This window comes from Aethalodelphis obliquidens, unplaced genomic scaffold (genome assembly GCF_003676395.1).
Source record: "Aethalodelphis obliquidens isolate GAN/ISIS:26980383/991018 unplaced genomic scaffold, ASM367639v1 scaffold1, whole genome shotgun sequence".
NCBI lineage: Eukaryota > Metazoa > Chordata > Mammalia > Artiodactyla > Delphinidae > Aethalodelphis > Aethalodelphis obliquidens.
This window is the reverse complement of record NW_020837945.1, coordinates 78977129-78997486: the sequence shown is the minus strand read 5'-3', so window position 1 is coordinate 78997486 and position 20358 is coordinate 78977129. Positions and strand designations below refer to the sequence as shown.

The 20358-nt window shown below is 39.5% G+C and overlaps 1 protein-coding gene across 2 annotated transcripts in view; it reads left to right on the top strand.

Annotated features, from left to right (window-relative positions):
• Positions 1–20358, top strand: part of LPP (LIM domain containing preferred translocation partner in lipoma) — a 688992-nt gene that overhangs the window by 285907 nt on the left and 382727 nt on the right. For both annotated transcript variants that reach the window (XM_027109047.1, XM_027109037.1), the window contains exon 5: positions 19241–19353. In XM_027109047.1, the coding sequence (XP_026964848.1) occupies positions 19241–19353 (113 nt within the window). The remainder of the gene's footprint in view (positions 1–19240; positions 19354–20358) is intronic.

Here is a 20358-nt window from a genome sequence, read left to right as displayed (position 1 = left end):
TCCCACAGGTATGGCTCCATTTAAATAAATAGAAATGCAGGTGTGTGTTTATGTTTCCAGCTCGTAATCTAAAATCTTTATATGGTTTAAGTTATTTGCTATTGAAATCTTGGATTTCTTTTATAGAAGACATTTTTGGGGGGCGGTAGGGAGTACAATTCTAAGTAAAATATGACAAAATCTGTGAGGTCCAACATGGAAGGTACAAATGTGAATTTGAATTTAAATTAATTAAACTTAAATAGAATTTAAAAATTTAGTGTCTCAGTCACTAGCCACATGTCAAGTGCTGAAGAGAGCCACATTTGGTGAGTATTGGCACAATATAGAACATTTCCAAAATTGCAGAAATTTCTGTTGTAGAGCATTGGTATACATGATTCTACAGACAGAAGATTTAAGAAAAAGGAAGAAGTATTGAGGTGTACCTTATGGGGTTCTGTAAGTTTTAGTCAAAGAACTCTTTCTTTAATGATTGATGAAACAGTGAGATGCCATGATTTCAAATGATTTCATGGACAATCATCAACAGAACAACAAGATACAAAAATCATTTACTACAAGGGTAGATCAATACTTACTGTACTCATTTTATAACTGAGGGGATTAAGAGAATCTCCACAGCCCAACACCGTAAATACTAGAGAAACAAAGGCTGCAGGTGTTTGAATAAAGTGTTGAGGTCTTTCTGTATCTAGAAATACGTGGTCTTTTTACATTTATACCTCTGACAGTTTGGGATGAACAGTCATTCTGAGTCCTTTAAATGTTAAGGAAGCTTAAAATGAGACTCTTTGAATTCAACACACTGGTCTAATTTTAGACCCAATTCGAGGCTGAAAAAGCCCTACTATTGAAAACAAACTAACAAAATCAAACTAGAACCCTCGTGGATGCCATGAACTTTAATCCATGATCTTTTATTCACAGGCAAATATGGAATTAGAATATGTGATGTGATACGTTCTGGGAATTTATTTATTATTTTATTTATTATTTTAAGAATTTATTATTTCTGATTGAAATTTAAATAAAAATAAAACCAAGAGTATATCCCCCCCTTTAGTGACAGATAGAAATGAAACCTAGTAGAATTCCATTTGTACAGTACTCTGCTTTCAGTTTCATCCACCAGCACTCAGGATCTGGTGTTTGGTTTGTGACTAAGATGAGCTGGTGGGGGTCCGCATGAGAAATGCCGCAGTGAATGAGTTGGAACCCTTTGGCGTTGTGTCCAAGAAAGCTCACACGTCCTAGTTAAAGCTGTGTGAAGTGAACTGTACTTTCCTAATGTGGTGGCCCCAAAGACTGGGTTTAATCCTCTGGTGTGAAGGCTTTCGCAAGTCTTTTCAAGAGCCTAAGTACCATAAAATACTCTCACAAAAGCCTTCATTCCAAAGAATGTGTGTGTCTGCTCATGTCAAGAGCTCTTAGTGAAGAACAATGTGCCTGAAGCCGTAATCTAATAAACAAACAGATAATCTAGTTCAGTTTTGTCTAAGTAATATAATGTCTCTATCAGACTGTTTCCTGCACCTTGAGCTCTATTCACAAGGAAAGGGTTCTGCGTGGGAATGTGTGTATATTTTCTCTAAACAGGAGGGCATTGAGTTCCTGTGACTGCATGTCTTGTCTTTCTCTTCTGGGTAGCTCTGGTTGTTTATGGTGGGAATTTTCCGTCTCGGTAATTTGGTATTTTACTTGGTTTAATTGTAAAGGGTGGAAATGTGTACACCTTAATTTAAGAAATATTGTTGCATCACCTCCATCTCGGTTAACAAGGGCCAGGTCAGAAAGTTCTCCCATGTTTTGAAGCCTCTCTACCAGGTTTTTATATACTTATTAAGTCAAAGGGAATAAACTGTTTCCAAGGAGCAGGTTAATGGATTTCCGAGGGGTCACATTTGCAAGAATTGACAGCCTAGGTACTCCCCTTCGCATTGCTTGGGTGAGCACTCATTTGTCCTTTGGAAAATTATGGCCTTATAGTGAGTAAGATACAACTTTTTGGGAAATTCTGAATACAAAGAGCTTCATTTTCAGTGAGGCAGCGAGACACAGGAGTCGGGTCAGACCATAGGTATTGCCTACATTAGGTATTGCCTACATTACAAGTTGCTTTCTGCGGGATCTTGCTTCAAGAATTATTTGATGTCATATGCTTGGTAAGCACCTACTTGTCGTTGGGATAACTGGCCTATCATGGCATCAGAGGGCATTTTCTGACTATATCCATTAAAAAGAAACTTCAGTCTCTTATTGCCATTAATTGACTCTTATACTTTAAGTCATGAAATCACAAACTACCAGTATCGAGAGGGCCTTTAAAGGCCATTTTACCAGGTCTGTTGGGTTTATAAAGCTCAGATCTTTATAATGTACACAGCAAGTAGTTTTCTTGCCTCTGCTTGAACACTTCCAGTCACTTGTCACTCACACATTCTCAAACCAGGTAATTTCTCTTCAGTCTTCACTGTTATGCCTTAGGATTTGTAAATGCAGTTACACTCCATTGATAGACATTTGTTAATGTTTCTGTGAAATTCTTAACATCTTTTGTAAGCAAACTTAATTTTTCTTTCTACAGCTTAATAACAGTAATGGCACATATTTTTATGTCCTTTAGTCTCAGTTATAGTTTTGTCTAAAGAGCTAACTATACTTGAAATAAAATGTATAGCTCTCTCATTTTGCTAAATCATAACATTTATTTTTCTCAAAGTAATAGATTTTATCACCCCCCCCCCACCCCCCGGCTTTTTAAGGCATTGCCATGTAGAGCATCGTAGAAACATTGCCCTAACATTTTTCATTCTGTTTATGTGGTTCAGAGAGATGAAATAAATTTCTCTAGGCTTTAGCTGGGGTCTGTGTGGGCAGGTTCCTGGTTTATCTAAGTTTCCTTATCCACAGAATTGACCTAAGAAAAGCAATCCCACAGGGAGAGTATGAAATTCTAACTCAAACTTACTTCTTTAAAGTCCTCAACCTAATAGCTAATAGGGTTTCTTTTCTTAAATGTGGTATCAAGATGATGGTTGCCAAAAGAAAAGAACTATGTGTGTGGAACAACTTTAAATAATACATTTAAAATTAAAATATGGTGAAATAGGGTGACATTTTCAGAAAATTGTGGGAAACTCCAGAAAACTTGTACCATGAAAGAGCTTTGACTCTTGCCTACACAGTGCTCCCATGCAGACGAACTGTCCTTTGGGGTTTATAGCACTGTGTGCACACTTCTCTTCTTTATGACACCTGTGGTTAGCACAATAATGGCCCCAAAGGTGTCCATGTCCTAATCTCCAGAGTGTGTGAATATGTCGTTACATGGCAAAGGGGATAAAGGTCGCAGATGGAATTAAGCGTCCATGAGGGTCTGTAGAAATGAATGATGGAGATGGAAGAGGTCTTTGGAGTGATGTGATTTGAGAAAGATCTCAATAGCCTTTGCTGACTTTGAACATGGAGGAAGGGGGCCACAATCCACAGAATGATGGTGGCCTCTAGAAGCTGGAAAAGCAAGGAAATGGATTCCCTAGAGACTCCAGCAAGGAATGCAACCCTGCTGACACCTTGATTTTAGCCCAGTGAGACTCATGACAGCCTTCTTATTTACAGAAGTGTATGATAATACATTTGTGTTGTGTTTAAACAATTGTTTGTGGTAAGTTTTTGCAGCAGCAGTAGAAAACTGTTACGATATTATGTTGATATTACCTGTTTATGTCTCTTCTCTGGGCAATGAATTTCTCAAAGGCAACAATGTTGTCATTAAAAAAAAACTTAGCACTATTCTACCTTAAAGGAGTAAAATTTTCTGACAAACACCGGAGAGATCTAGTATTTACCGAGTGTGTATGTACCTTATACCCAGCATTGCCCTAATCATTGTGCTTTGCAAATTTTGCTTACTCCCTAGGAACATTGTTTAACCTTACCGAATCTTAATCTTCTCATCTATAAAATGAGTTCAAGGGCTGGATCTGGGTTGCCAAATTTTTCTGGAAGTCAAGATGGAAAATATTTTAGGTTTTGCTGGCTGTAAGGTCTTTGTCTCAACTACTCAGTTCTGCCAACAGAACACAAAAGCAGCCATAGACGAAAAATGAGTTCATGACTGTAGCTGTGTTCCAATAGAACTTTATTTACAAAACAGGAGACAGTCTGGATTTGGCCATTGTTTGGTGACTCGTAGGTTAGCAGAACCTCCTTATTCCATTCTAATTCCTTTCTAACCTGATGATTTTGTGAGTTTATAAAGTTGTACCATTAGTGCCAGTTAAGCCATGCAAGTGCCAGTAGGACTTGAAGAGGTAACTCAGGTAATGGGATGGGTCTGTTTATAAAAAGAAGCATGGTATTGCCAGCTTGAGTGTCAGGAAGGGAACTGCCACCAAGTCCTTGGCAAACGAACCTGGGACAAACACTCTTGAGGATGAGACATAAGGGGAACCTTGAATGCCAAGGCTGAGCTCATTGAACTTGAAACTCAAAAGAAGTGGAACTACTGTTGGAGAAATAAAAGAGAGCCATAAATCCATTGCCCTCCAGAATGAAAGACCTTCTGAGACAGCTGGCCAAATGAAGCAGGAGGAGGGGACGAGGTCCGCATTTAGCTAAATTATGTCTTTGGGCAGCCAGGCCAGGTCTGTTAAAATAACAAAGTGCCTGAACTTCTGCCCAGAACACGTCACCAAACTTTGCACTGGGGACCGTCTCCTATCATATGACTTCCTAATCTGAGGAAGTGAAGAAAGCAGAGTGAATGAAATACGAAGAATGAGGTATTTCTTGGAGTGCCTCCCTAGAGACAAAATCTGACCTTTCAGGAGATTACTGTTTGAATTCTCTATTCTAATTCGAAAAGACGTAAGTTTATGGATCTAATAGATTTTGCAGCACCTGATAGGTTTTGAAGGCCTTTTGACGTTTTCTCGTGATGCAGGACTTGCCCATTGTAGGCGTGAGGGCGTGGGTTTACAGGTCAGCGTGGGCCAAGAAGAGCCCGTTCAGACCTCAGCGAAAGGCACTGGGGTTTGGGGATGTTCTTGTTTGTTTGACTGCCTGGTTGTGGTGGTGGTGGTTGTTTTGCCTTGGCCTTTTCGGCAGGTTTTCAGGACAAAACTGACCTCTTTGATTGATTCATCACAATAGCTTGTTTGCAATGTCTTACAAATTGTTCAAGAACAGTTTGTCCATAATAAAAGTGACCTAGTAATACTCCCAGACCCAAGGAAATGTTGGGTTAATCAGTCACAGAAGCACTTGATGTGCCAAGTTAGTGCCACCTCAGGGCTCTTTATGTGGTTCCTTTCCAAGTTTTCTAAACATTCCGGGGAGAGCACAGTATTTGTTTATTTGGCTGCTAGGACTTCATTCTGCTATTGTTTTAGTTACACTCCTCTGCCTCTCTGTCTCTCTCTGTCTCTCTCTCTCTCCTCCCCTCCCCTGCACCACTCTCACTCTCTCTCCCTCATACATACATACTTATTTTGAGATTGATAACCACTCAGATTCTTCCCTTAAAGGGTAACTTAATTTGGCTGGGATTCAACTTGTAGTTGTCAAGAATTTGTGTATATACCCACTCAGCAAATATTTTCTTAACTCTTGTCCATCTCAAATCTCTGAGGCATGGGAAGAGGTGCTTTTGGGCTAGAGTGATGAATCGTACGTGATGTGTGCCCTCAAGGAACACAAGGTGCAGGTAAAAGGGTCCTGTATTCTCCACAAGATCATCATGAACATGCTCTCCAAGGGCTCTGGAGGGTGAGAGTTGGGAAGGTGCTTTCGTCGGGAGGCAGCCAAGAAAGGCTGTGTCGGGTTGGCAGGTGACCTGGGCTCCAAGAAGAGCTTGGGTTTCAAAATGAAAAATGGTGGAGAGGGAGGTCTTCTTGCAGACAAAGGCATGAACAAATTATTAGAGTCAAGGAACATAGTCGGATATATGACTGCGTATGTGGCTGAACAAAAGTCAGCGTTCTGAAGTGCTGAACTTGGCAGAGCTGGTGTTGGCAGCAGTGATCTCAAAGAATGCATACTCACCGGAGCACTCTAGGAGGGTATACAGTGGAGTGAACTTGTCACATTGCTCTCCATTTTCTCCTAAGAGACCCATCCTGTTTAAGGATTCTGCCTGTGCCAGATGAGGTCCTGTCAGATTTTGAGAAACCTGGACCAGGGGTCTTACCAAGCCTCTAGTATTCCCAAGCCATCCTTCTCTAAAACTCCAGCTCAATTGCCATTGACTCAATTGGCCATGTACGTGAGGATTCATTTCTAGGCTCTCTATTCTATTTCGTTGGTCATTATGTCTTTCCTCATGCCAGCACCATACTGTTTTGATTGCTGTAACTTTGTGGTGAGTTTTGAAACCAGGAAGGGAGAATTCTCCTACTTTGTCCTTTTCCACCCCCCCCCAAGATTGTTTTGGTTATTTGGGGGCCAATGGAAGTTTTCAAGCTGGCAACAGTGTATAAGATTAGTTGGAAAGGACTAGACTGGGAAGAATGAAAACTATTTAGGCTGTTTCATAAGTCTAGATATGAGGTAACTAGTCATTAAGTATTTTGGTGGCAGTCGAGTTGGAGAGCAGTAAATGGATTTGGAATATTTGGAATAATTTAATATGGCTTGCTATATTGAGTGTGAATGAACAAGACAAAAAAGAGAAAAGGGGTTTTCTCCCAACCTTTGTGATCGGAAGAATTGTACTGAAATACATAGAAAAATAAAGGACACAAGAGGAGCTGAGCAAATCTGTGGGTTAGGGGATCTGAATTCAGTTTTGAACACTGAGCTAGAGGTTCAGATGGGGATGCCCAGCCATCAGTTACAGATGCCGACGTGGAATAAATGAGTGTCATGGTTATTCTGGGTCTTATGTTGCTTATAAATGGTGTAGAATTTTTTTTTTTTATTGTAATGCATTTACGGTTACCATGGTGGCAAGAGCCAAATGAAGGGACGTGGTTGGCAAGAGCAGCAAAGATGGAGATCTGGTGAAAGGTAATTTCATGAAGCTTCTGTGCATTGCCTTAGCTCCGAGGAAAGAGGACGCTAGATGCTGTTGACATGTGTTTTATTTTGAAGTGACTGTTACTACCAGCGTCTCTAATCCTTAGCCTTGATCTCTTGGAGCCTAATGTTCCTGTTCTCCAGCTGAGAGAGACTAATTCACCATCTTGTGTTGTAAACACTCACTCATTTTAACTGATTACACCTCCAATGATTCTCAAATCACTAAAATTACTAATTGCTATTCCTTACACATCAAAGAATGAATCCTGAATAATTAACCCCAAATAAAATTAAATGAATTGGCCCTTTTAATTAGAGTCCCTGCTGCTGTTTGTTCTCAGCTTCCTTTTCTTACTGTTAAGAGACTTTTAGAATGATTAAAACTGTTTAAGACTTAAACAGCCAGTGACCTTTTAATACGATATAAACCCATGAAAGCAATATTTCAGCTAGCAGGTGGTGAAGTAAATTTTTAGAGCAAGTACCTGTCAGCTCCAGTATTCTTTTGGGAAAAAAAAAAAAAAAAAAAAACATGCCAAAAAACAACCACCTTGAGATGAAATGAGTGTCTCTGTTTGATTATTTTTAAAGCGTTTATGCATTTGCTAAGGCTCAGTCTCGATGAAATGGCAGGGTTGAAGGAGAGTGAGTAACGTTGGCATCATTTTATATAAATAGTAACAAGAATTTCTCAGTGAGAAGGATTTGAAGTCATTTGTGCATAAAAGATGAAGACTGGAGAAATCACACAAAGGCCCTGGTCTCAGACAGCCCTTCTTATCCTCAGGGAGTCTCCTGAGGCAGGGAAATGGGCTCACACAGTCGGGCCAAGGAAGCGTGATGGGATTTCATCGCTCCCGATCGTCACGCTAGGATTCCCAGCCTCTCCATGCTGCATTTAGCCTGGGTGTTATTGAAGATATTTCACGTGTTTCTGATCATCTAATCCAAGTCTCCTAAATAGTAAGAACCTCTCCTCTTCTTCGTAGTCTTCTGAAGTTGTAGGGGCCGAGCAGGTTTCCTCCGTATGCTTAAGCAGCTTCAGTTTCTCACACTAATTTTGCCACCTATCGTGGTAAATGTGTCCTCAGCCGGAAGTTAGGGGATACAGGGTCACAGTGGGTTTCTTGGTCTGGTTCTACACTATATGTGTTTCTCTTTACCACACTGGTTGAAATTTCTCCATGTGTAAAATAAAAGTTATTGGACTAGATAAATGACTTTTTTCCTTAAAGTTTAAAAAATAAAATTTTACTTTTCACTTTGAAATAATCTCAGGCTTCACACAAACGTTGAAAAATAGTATAAAGGATTCTCACTTAGCCTTTATCCAGTTTCCCCAAATATTGATATCTTACATAATCATAGTACAGTTACCAAAATTAAGCAATTAACACACTGACCACAATACTTCTTGCTAACGTATAGACTTTATTCAGATTTAATCAATTGTTCTATTAAGATTCTTTTTCTGGTCTAGGACCCTGTCCAGAATCACAAGTTGCATTTAGTTGCCTTGTCTTCTTAGTTTTCTTTAAGCTAGGATAGCTTCTCAGTCTTAGTTTGTCTTTTATGAAGGTCAGTGACTCTTAACCAGGGCTACATGTCAGAATCATGTGGGGAGCTTGTCAAGATACTTGTGTCTGGGTCCCAACCCCAAAGGTTCTGATCTAAGAATCGTAGAGTGGGGCCTCGCTGTATGCAGTAAAAGAAAGTGCTTCCTGAGATGCCGATGCATACCTTCGTTTAAAAGTCAGAGCTGTTTCAACACCTCAAGCACTACTATTTTGTGTTTCTATTCACATGACATCTCTCCTTCCACTTCCTTCATTTCCCTGTTCCTCTTCCATTCCCAAGTCTCCTTTATGGACAGAAACCTGACCCTCCAACATTCCTGGAGGATTTGAAGGAGTTTCTAGATACATTGTGGGATAAGATACTGTTAAGACCTATCTACAGACCTTTTATTGCAGAAGAAAGATCAAGTACAGTATACATGGTTGCAGTGTTTCTTGAGATGAGGGTGTCCCCATAGCCAGGTCGTGACTTAGGGATGAAGACTCAGGGCCTGTATCCTGAAGACATGCTCCAAGTAAGTTAGTGTGTAAAAACAATGACAACAATAGCAATGATAGCAACAATGGCAAAACTAGGTGGCTACTTTAAGACCAATGTTATTAACTGTCCAGCTAAGAGCATGATGCAGAACCTATGACACCCCCGCCCCCAGTACTGTAGTGTATTGACCTTATGTCAGTAATTGAAAAGGGGCAAAATGGTCCATGGTAGAAATACATATGTTCATTTTTTCAGAGTTCAATTCAGTTTAATATAATATAGATTTATAATAATAATCATTTATAATAGTAATATTATTACTATTCATCAAGCATCTCCTGTGTGCTCTATGTGCCCTCTAAAACAGAGAGCCTGCTTTCAAGGTGCTTACAGTCTATAGGAGAAACCAGTAGATCTGCAATTAAACTAACAGCAGAATATGTGCTCCAATAGAGCTAAATCAGGAAGGAGCAATATGTTGTCACTGGAAGTGACGATGGGTCACTCTATCCAGATATAGCAGTGGTGAAATAAGTTTAAATGAGCTATTTAAAGTGTTTTTATTCTGAAACTATCATCCCTCCAGCTCCATCGCCGTCTTTGGAAGGAAGGTAAGCTTCTGGCTTCAGTGGCCGCCACGGGGTGACGTCCCATCTCCAAGAAAAAAGAGTGTTTTGGGAACAGTCTCTCAGCACATTGATATTTGTTTGCCAGCTTCTTTTTTCAGTGTTAAGATTTTTTGTTTCTCTAGACTGTTGCCTCCTTCTGTGTCCATGGCATGAATTTTTAATTTTTAAGCTGAGAGAATTTCACTTTTTGGTGTGGGGCTAAAGGTATCTCAATAGTTGGTAGAAGATTGACGCTTAGGCTTAAATCATTGCCCTGTTTATTTTGAATGCCCATCTTCGGAAGCCAAATTATATGGTGTGTGGTTTGTTGTTTCGGTGGAAATTACTGTCTTTTTGTAAGACAATTGACACTTGGTGGATTCAAAAATGCTATTTGGTTTTAGTCCATTTGCAGAACCAGACTGTCCTCCTAATTTCATATTATTTGAAAATCATTCAGTGTTTCTTAACTAAGAAAGTGAATTTGTTTTTCAACAAATGGAAACCACTATGTGATAGAGAAACACAGTATACTTAGGTATGATGCCCTAAGATGTTTCACCTTCACACAGACTATTTATTTGTGGTCAAACATGAGGACTACTGAACTCAGTGACGACCCAGGGATTCCGTATTAGCTAGATGTAGAGTGAAACTGTCCATCTGAAAATCAGGGAGACTTCATCTACTTTAGGATAATCATTCTTCCTGCTTTTAATTTGAGAATCTGAAAGAGCATTTCAAGCTAAGTTATTTAGAAGGATGACGGAGACATTACATTTTGGCTTGGGTAAATATAGTGATGCATTAAAATTAAACACTGGCTTAAGTAGATTCTGCAATTCATTTCAAAGTATCTTCCTTTTGATTTTTTAAAAATGCATGCCTATAATTCACATTTATTGTATAACAATTAAACCAAAAGGAGAAGGCATGAGCTGTAGACAACCATCCCGTGAGCTACAGACAACATTATTAACGTATACAAAATGTTTATACAGAAATAGTGCCATATTATAAACAATATTCAGTAGCCCATTTTTTTTCTCACAAGGTAATACATCAGAAACAGTTTTTCATGTACTTGTCCCAGATACTCCATGACTCACACCTTCACTAGATGTAAGTCTTTGTTCAGATATCACCTCCATGAGGCATTTGCCAACCTTTTTCTTTAAAACTGCAACGTTCCACCATCACCCTAGCAGTCCTTTCCCCCTTCCCTGCCCTATATATCTGTATAGTACTTATCAAGATTTGATATCACGTATGTTTTATGTAATTTATTTTTTAAGTGTTCTTCTTCTCCTGATAGAGTATAAATTACACGAGTGCAGCTCTTTGTGTTTGTTTTATTTATTTGTTTGTTCGAGGTTTCCTTCTGGTGTCTAAAATAATCCCTGGCACATAGAAGGCGTCCAATCAATGACTAAATAGATGTCAGATCTAGATCAACATCATCATTTTGATGGCAACACAATTTTCCAGTGTGTGACTGACTTCAATTGATTTTTTTTACCCCGATTTTATCGATGAATAGTCTGATCACTTCCATTGTATTTCACTGTGATTAAGATTCTTTAACATGCTTCCCTGTATAGTCTTTAGTCACTGCTTCAGTAGGATAATTTATTATAAGTGGTATCGCTGCATCAAAGTGTATAAACATTTTTAAGGCTTTTGATACCTGTTGCCAAATTTTCTTGAGAAAGTTTTATCTTTAACACTCCTATTTATATATAAGTAGCATACAAGAGTGCTGAATTTCTTATATCATCTCATACCATTATTGTGTTCCATCACTCTTTAATTTTGACCTTTCGTTTTAATAACATGACTTAGAAAATTAAGTACTATCAGAATCAAAAATTTGTTTATTTGTTTTTTAGTTAAGCAGCAGAAAATAAAAATGGAAGAAAAGTAGAAAGGTTTCTCCTCTAATATATAATTATATATAATAAAAGCATGAACTCCAAAAATGTCTCGTGTGAGAACTAGAGAACTGAAGCTACTTGGTTGAGGTCACATATCTTCTCATTTACAGATGACGATGTGTCATTTAAGGGGGGCAGTATTGTTGCTATTTTGATGACAGTGAGGACAGGGAACCAGGGATGGCCAACCTTTCCCTGATAATTATCACTTCTGCCCGTGAGTTCTCAAAGGGGTTGCACACTGAAAGAACAGGAAAAAAAAGGAAATTCAGGAGCTGCCTTATTAGTAGCTCCATGAGTCCTTAATCCAAGAAAGGGGTCTGTGTGGTCACTCTGAGATGGTGCCTAGGCTTTGGGTCTGGGAATAAGCAGGCTTTTTATCCTATCTCTAATAGGAGCCACACATTGAGTAAATCAGCGCAACTCCTTTCCTATTTTTAGTTACAACCAATCGGTAGTAACTAGATTGGGAGAAGACTGGGAGGTGATGCATTAAATGGGACTTATCCTCAATGGTTCCTTGATCTCTGCCATATCCCAGTATTTCCTGGTGGCCTTTAAAAACTTATGACACATTCCTAGGTACTGAAAATTCTCTTTTGAATTGCGTGTATGTGTTATTTTAAAATAAGTGGGTAGAACAATGACCGGTTAGAAACTTGTATAACGAAAAGTGAGTTTCTCTTCCACTCTTGTTCCCCAGTTGCAAAATTGATCTTCTTAGAGGCAACTTGCCTTTAACAATTTCTTGGGAATCTACTTAAAAGATACTCCCTGATATTACGGGCATATATGTACATATGTTATTACACAAATAACATTTACTTAATGTCATAAACCTTAACGTCATAAAACCTTGACTTTACCCAGTGTGCTTCCTGATGGAGTTTTCTTGGTAGCACGTCTGTCTTAATGCTAACTGAAGATGGATTTGAGGGTAAAATTGTAAACAAAGTCTTCAGTTGCTTGGTTTCATAATAAATTGCCTCTCATTTATGAGGAGAATGCTGCAGCTGTGATATAACTCAACCACCTTACAGAGATTTTTCACTCCTGTTCTGTTTATTTTGTCTTCTCACTTGTTCTCTTTTCTCAACCTTGCTCGGAGAGCTTCATCATCTCAGATTTGGTCTTCTCTGCTGAGTGGGCAGATTTAGACTCAGCTGCTCTTTTGTGCAAAAGTGAAAAGAAAAAAATGTCATCTATCATGTACACGTTGTACAAGTCACTTACATACAGTTTAGCTTAGCAGTGTTCAAACTGTGGATTGAGACCTATTTATGGGTCACAGTCACTTTAGTGGGTCACACACAACACCTTTAAAGTAAATAAATAACAGAGAAAGTGTCAGTGTAGATTACATGCAATAAGTATGGTTTCATGAAACCCTTGTTTCAGATATACATGTACTTACACATGTCCAGATAGGAGTTTTGCATCGTCATATAAAAGGTTATTTCTTTACTCTGGGTTATAGTAAAAAAAAATGTCCAGAGTCTCAGTTTTAACTGGGTTGATCTGCAGAGTGACACTGTGAAGTGGCTATTGTTATACTCATTTAATAGGTGAGGAGAACTGAACCTGAGATGGTAGCACTGCCTTTTCCAAAGTAAAGGGTAGAGCTAGGCTTTGTGTTTTAAGTTTTTGGGCTTGAACTTTTGTACTATTTTCTTTGGAACATATTTCCTTTCTCTGTTAGTTACTATTAATGGAAAAGAGTAACTGTCTTTACTTGAAGCTTATGATTTGGTCACCATAATTATTTTTATTTCGTGTGTGTGTGTGTGTGTGTGTGTATGTGTTCCAACCCAGTCTCTTGTGTACTCATAATTTAAATTCTTAATTTGGGGAGCTGCAAAGTAATTTTATTTATAATTACCTTAAAGTTTAGATTTTCCTTAAACAACCAGAATTTCTCCATTTAAGAAAGAGAGCCAACACCTGCCAACTGCAAGAGCCCTTCACGTGCGGTCCACAGATCTACATCAGCATCACCTGGGAGCATGTGAGAAATGCAGAATCTCAGGCCTCAGCCCCGACCTGGCGAATCAGAGCCTGCACTTTAGCTAGATCCTTTTGGTGATTTGAACATGGATGTTTGAAAAGCACCTAAGACACCAGGTCATTTAATAAAAAAAAAAAGCAACTGAGTGATTCAATGGCTTTTTATTCAATTAGTTTTTCAACCTATGTTTCCTGAGGGATGACAGGACCCAAACTTTATGCCAAGTGGTGGGGATATAAAGATAAATTATGAGTGGGCTCTGTTTGTTAGGAGTTTCACTTCTCACTAGGAGAGAATAAATGCAATCAAGTATTATAGATGCTGGGATAGAACCTGTACAAGGCACAAAAGGGGCTGTTACCTAAACCTGCATGTGTGTGTGTGTGTAGGTTTACATGGATATTTGGATCAAGAAGAAGGAGAATGATGCTTGCTTTTTTTTTTAACCATAGTAAATGAATCCAGACTTTACTGATGATCTGAGTTTGATTACTCCCTTCCTTGTATTCTTGCACTACAATCATACATAACCAGTAACTTACCATCTTCTTTGTTGGTAAATTCTTGTTATTTTCTCCCTCTCATGGGGGACTTCATATCATGAAGGGCTAAGCAAACTGTTTTCAGGTAGCTGCCTTTTATATATGCCTGAGCCATGTTATTGGGGTAACTACAGTGGGTGATAACTCAGTTACAATCAAGTAGCCACATCTGCTTCTCAGTGCCACTGCCTTTTTACCCCTAGGCTAGAAAGGGTAGCTTGAGCAAATATAAATGGCTGGGTTTCTGGGAGTTTTTCCTCACTCTCTTCAAGTTAATGGTGTGCATAACGGGCTATTTTCTGATGTCAACTGGAATAAAGTAGTGTTTGGCAATCGGGGATAGACGACTTTATTTGCCAAACTCACCGTTTCACTGCCTTATGGTGCTACATCTGGCACAAAGCAAAAACCTTTTGCATATTAGCTCAACGAGATGGGATGGTATAGAGCAAATCAAGCAAGATCTCTTCTTGCTTCTCTCCAAGGCATTGTGAGCATCATTGCCAGCTCTGTATTTCACTGGCAGTGTAACTTTGGAGTAAATCATTTTAGCTGGTAATTGAGGAATAAATGTATTTTGCGTGTTGGGTAGGCTTTGTATGGTGAGGAAAAGGGTAAGGAGGAAACCAGGTCTATAGACATGTGTCTGTGACTGCTCTACTCCTAATAAAACCAAATATTTCTTTCTTAGCTTTTATGTATCACTGCATTCCCCAGTTGCCTGATGTGTGTCCATTTTTGGCTTGCCTGTTTGATTTATTCAGTGCCCCTGTAATTCACAGGGTCTGGGAGTTCACTTGGATTTCCCCAGCAAGCCCAGAGGGCAGGGCATGCACTAATGTGAAGGTCTACATTAGCATTGCTGGTTGTAAGATACTACAGCTGATTCCGTCCAGGTGCTTTTTCCTCTAGGAGGGTTGCCCTGCAAGCATCTCAGCCAGGTGCTCTTTCATCATTTGAAGAAATCTACTGAAAAGAAAAGGATCTTCCCGCGCAACATTTATATACACACATTTTGTTCTTTCCTTTTTGTCATCTTCCTTAAACATGGAAATTGTACCTTCTCTCTTAAGCTGAACTTACTGTTACTTAGAGGCATTTCCCTCTGTTGACCTGCCTGTGAAAATGGTGAGCCTTAAGTCAGAATTCTCTTAATAGTTCTTAGTCTGATTTAAAACTCTTTACGAAGAGTTTTTCGTTGCAACTGACTTAACTAGTCATGCTTCCCTTCAAAGGACCCATTTTCTATCCCTTTATCATGTGTGTGTGTCTGTTTTCTACATTCACCCAGTCCTCCACATCCTTTTAAAATGTGAGCTCCGCTCTAAACAATGTAGCAAGAAGCCTATGATGGGGCTTCCCTGGTGGCGCAGTGGTTGAGAGTCCGCCTGCCGATGCAGGGGACACGGGTTCGTGCCCCGGTCCGGGAAGATCCCACATGCCGCAGAGCGGCTGGGCCCGTGAGCCATGGCCACTGGGCCTGCGCGTCTGGAGCCTGTGCTCCGCAACGGGAGGGGCCACAACAGTGAGAGGCCCCGCGTACCGCAAAAGAAAAAAGCCTATGATGATTGAGCTTGAAAGATGGAAAACTTTGGTCTAACTTAGTAACTGATTAAAATAAGCAGATACTTATTATGAGGTTATCACTATGACTTTAATAAATCTGCGTAATCTTGCCTAGAACACATGGTCTAGATTTATGTTGTTTTCAAGATATTTCTTTTAAAAAAATACATTGTATTTTCTTTCTCGGTTCCTTTTCACCATCCCAGGATTCTCATCAACCTGCACCTCACTATATTTAATTTCTATGACAGAAGTATAGGGTCAAGAAGGATATAGTTGGAAGGGACCTCAGAGACAGGCAGGTGTACTTTTTATTCTAAGACAAGTTTGCTCTGAGAATTTGGGCAGTTCCTGTGTCTTTTGTGGGCCTCTGTTTCTACCTTCATAATCTGATTTCCAAGATTTTGGTCAGTTCTGATACTGTTTAATGCTCTGACAATTCCTATGACATAAAGCATCTGGTAAAGTATAAGAAGGTGCTGAGAAATCCTCTTTTAAATTGAATATGAAGAAGACATAGGTCCAGATAGAACACTTGAACCTGAAAATTAAGCTGTGAAGTAGAATTTGATCATCAGGTCTCCATCAACCTAGACTTCTTTGCAGATCACCTAAAACTTCATTGTGGGCTTTTGTCTCATACATTATGACTTTAAAGGTAGAAAAGATCTCGGTGACGATCCTTTTTAGTTGATAGGTATTTCATTTTTTTATTTGAAGGCCAGTGAATTTCTCAGTCCCGGCTGCACGTTAGCATTATCTGGGTTTTACAGGAATACGGGCATCTCATCCCTTCTCCCCATCCCTGAGAATTCTGAATGCATTGGTATGAGATAGAGTTTGGGCATCGGCATTTTTAGATAAGATTCCTTGGTGATTCTAGTATCTAGCCAATGTTTAGAACTCTGAGGTGGAGTTCATAAAGATTTATGAGACTTATAATTTTAATAAGGATATAGACAACATATATCTTCAGATGTGCACACCCAGAAGGATGAGAGAAGTAGAGATATTTCTATATGACATGCCATTGAACCTTTCCAATTCTACGGGGTCCAAAGTAGGAATACTATGACACTTTGCTTAATGCAATGGTTCTCAAAGTGTGGTCCCAGGCTCAGTAGCACCAGCATCACCTGGGGATTTATTAGGAATGCAAATTATCAGACCCTGACCCAGACCTACTGCATCAGAGCTTCTGGGGGTGGGACCCAGCAATCTGTGTTTTAACCAGACCGTCCAACGATCCTAGTGAGCTCTAAAGTTTCAGAACCATCAGCATAGAGAGTTGTTGTGGGCGTAAGAGGTAGCCTAGGAAAATCTTAGCGCAGTGCCCGGTGCATGGTGAGAGTCCAAAAAACAGAGTACTCTAAAGATAACTGTGTTTGACTTCTTGGTAGCCTGAATATGGCTGGGAGCTAGACTTGACAGCTGTGAGCTACTCTTCCAACTCTAAGACTGTTACTTTTTAAAAATTTATTTTATTGAAGTATAGTTGATTTACAATGTGTTAATTTTTGCTGTATAGCACAGTAATTCAGTTATACATGTATGTGCATTCTTTTTCATATTCTTTTCCACTATGGTTTATCATAGGATATTTGAATATAGTTCCCTGTGCTATATACAGTAGGACCTTGCTGTTTATCCATTCTATATATAATAGTTTGCAGCTGCTAATCCTCAACTCCCAATCCATCCCTACCCCACCTCCCCCTCCCTCTTGGCAACCACAAACCTGTTCTCTGTGTAAGACTGTTATTTATAAGGCAAATGGAGCTCAATTGAACGATCTCAAAGGTGTATCAGAACAATCCGTCCAAGTCACCATCCTTCCACTGTGAGATTTAGACTCTTTCTTTTCTGAAGACCTAAGTGGTGATGTTTTGGTGCTATCCAACAGTGACTCATGGAGTGGTAGAGACTATACCACTAAGTGTTGAACAGCTGAAATGCAAGGAAAAACTATTTATCCATAGAGGAGGACAGTTCCCCAACACGTCTAAAACATTATTGCTAAAAGGAAAAGGGCACATAGAGAAATTTTTTTCAGAAAATGAAGGTTTCCTTTTCTTAATAGAATTTCTTACAAAGAATATTTTAAAAGATTCCATACCAAGAACCCATAGCGATGTTAGGTTTCCTAGTATCCTAAAGCCTGGATAGTGTATAGATTTCCAAATTGGATGTTTCCTATTCCAGTTTCTCCTAATCTTGTCCTGCACACACTTTTAGATTAGTCTTTAGTAAATCATATTCTTAGAAGTGTTTCCTTCTCAGAAATCCTTAATGGATCCTCACTGCATGCACAATAAAATTCAAACTCTATGCTAGATGTGGAACACACTTAAAAGCTTATTTTTATACTGCTTTAATTTTTATAACCTTCTAGTGTTATTTTACATTCTTGTGTTTATGCTATATTGTAACTTGCTTTTTATTCTCTAGACCCTGATTTTTTTTTTTTTTTTTTTTTTTTTTTTTACCATTATGCCTCTGTTTTCCTTTATTTCTGTCTAGCATGAACTTACTATCTACATCATAATGTTCAGGGGCAATTTAAATTCTCCAGTAAAGCTTCCTTGTTACTCCAAATGAATGTAAGCTTTCCTTTATCTTAACTTCCAAAAGAGTTTGTAGAGCTTAATAAATTGCACCTTGTGTTACCTTACCTGTTTATACATTTTTTTCCATCTCTACTTGACTGAAAATTCATTGAGGACAAGCAACAAGTCTAATACACCTCAGTAATCCACCGCTCCAAGCACCTTCCCTGTTCTGGCTAAATGTACTTGACACGCTTCTACACCGCCTTTATGTCACTTCTGAGTATCCTGTCTGGTCCTCATTCTCCTGAAAGTTAAGGATGCTAATTAACTGAGGAGAACTTAGGGAATAATTGCTGTGCAGGACAAAAAATTATGTGTCAAAGCCAATTACAACGCAGTGAAATGCCAGCTAATGCAAATCTCCTTGACTTATGATGGGGTTACATCGTGAAAAGCCCACTGTAACTTGAAAATATTAAGTGGAAAATGCATTTAATACACCTAATCTACCAAACATCATAGCTTAGCCTTGCCTACCTTAAACATGCCCAGAACACTTACATTTAGCCTACAGTTGGGCAAAATCATGTAACACAAAGCCTATTTTATAATAAAAACTTGAGTATATTATGTCATTTATTGGACACTGTACTGAAAGTGAAAAACAGAATGGTTGTGAGGGCACAGAATGGTTGTAAGCGTATGGGTTGTTCACCCTGGCGATCTCCTGGCTGACTGGGAGCTGAGACTGCCTGCCGAAGCCCAGCATCACAACAGCATTGCACCCCATATGGTTACCCCAGGAATAGATCAAAATTCAAAGTACGTTTTTTGTTGAATGCCTGTTGCTTTTGCACATAGGTGGAACCATCATAAGTTGGGGACTGTCTGTGTTTGTAAGAGTGCTATAGTATTGCATCCGTGTTAACTTCATGTGTGTGTTTCCTTTCCGCAGGTGATTTTCTTCCACCCCCGCCTCCACCTCTAGATGATTCCAGTGCGTCTCCATCGGGCTCTGGGAACTTCCCTCCTCCACCTCCCCTTGATGACAGTGCTTTCAGGGCACAGGTAAGATCTGGGGTTGAAGTCATGTTTATAAGCCATGCTAGGAATCCTGAATTCTGAGATTGTTTCTGTGGTGGATAAACATTTATCCAGAGCCTACAGAGAGAGCTTTACACCTCACAAAGCACTAAGGCATTTTAATGCCAGCTGCCCAGCTCAAGCTTCCCAGAGTTCTGCTGGCTTGCCCTCTGAAGCCCTGGAAATCCTTTTACCTACTAATTTTATTTTGAAACTGAAAGTCATTCTTTAGGAATGCCATTTGAGAAGTCCACATTTTCTTGTTATCCTGGAGACACACAAGCAGGCTTTTTTATTGCCTTTTTTCTCTTTCCACAGACGTTGCATTCTAAATGAGTAAGGATGATATTTTAAGGTTCTGGTTGGTCACTGTGGGTACTAATTGGTCAGCAACATCTTTCTAGCAAAAGCAACAGCAAAATTTCTTAGGTTTTCTCTTCTGAGTGAGGTCAGGCGTGCACAGTACGGTATGTGTTGACTATTTAGAAGTATCTGTGCTCCAGGGAGTGTTGCGAGCAAAGTGACTCAGGGCTAGATTCAGTAAAAGTTCTCAGCCTGTGTTCACGTAGAGCCACTGGTGACCAGCTGCCACTGTTTAGGCAGGTAAATGCCAGTTATGTCCGGAAGGAAAACTAAATAATATTGTCATACAATTATTGTCATATTTTTAGGGGTGATGATGTTACTATAGATACGTCAAAGAAAAAAATCCTTATTTTTTAGAGAAATGTCGGCAAGATTGGTGAATGAAGTGAATAGTGCCTGGTATTTGCTTTAAAGTCAAAAGAATCTAAAAAAGAGTGGGTGGGCTTCCCTGGTGGCGCAGTGGTTGAGAGTCTGCCTGCCGCTGCAGGGGACAAGGGTTTGTGCCCCGGTCCGGGAGTATCCCACATGCCGTGGAGCGGCTGGGCCCGTGGGCCATGGCTGCTGAGCCTGCGCGTCCGGAGCCTGTGCTCCGCAACGGGAGAGGCCACAGCAGTGAGAGGCCCG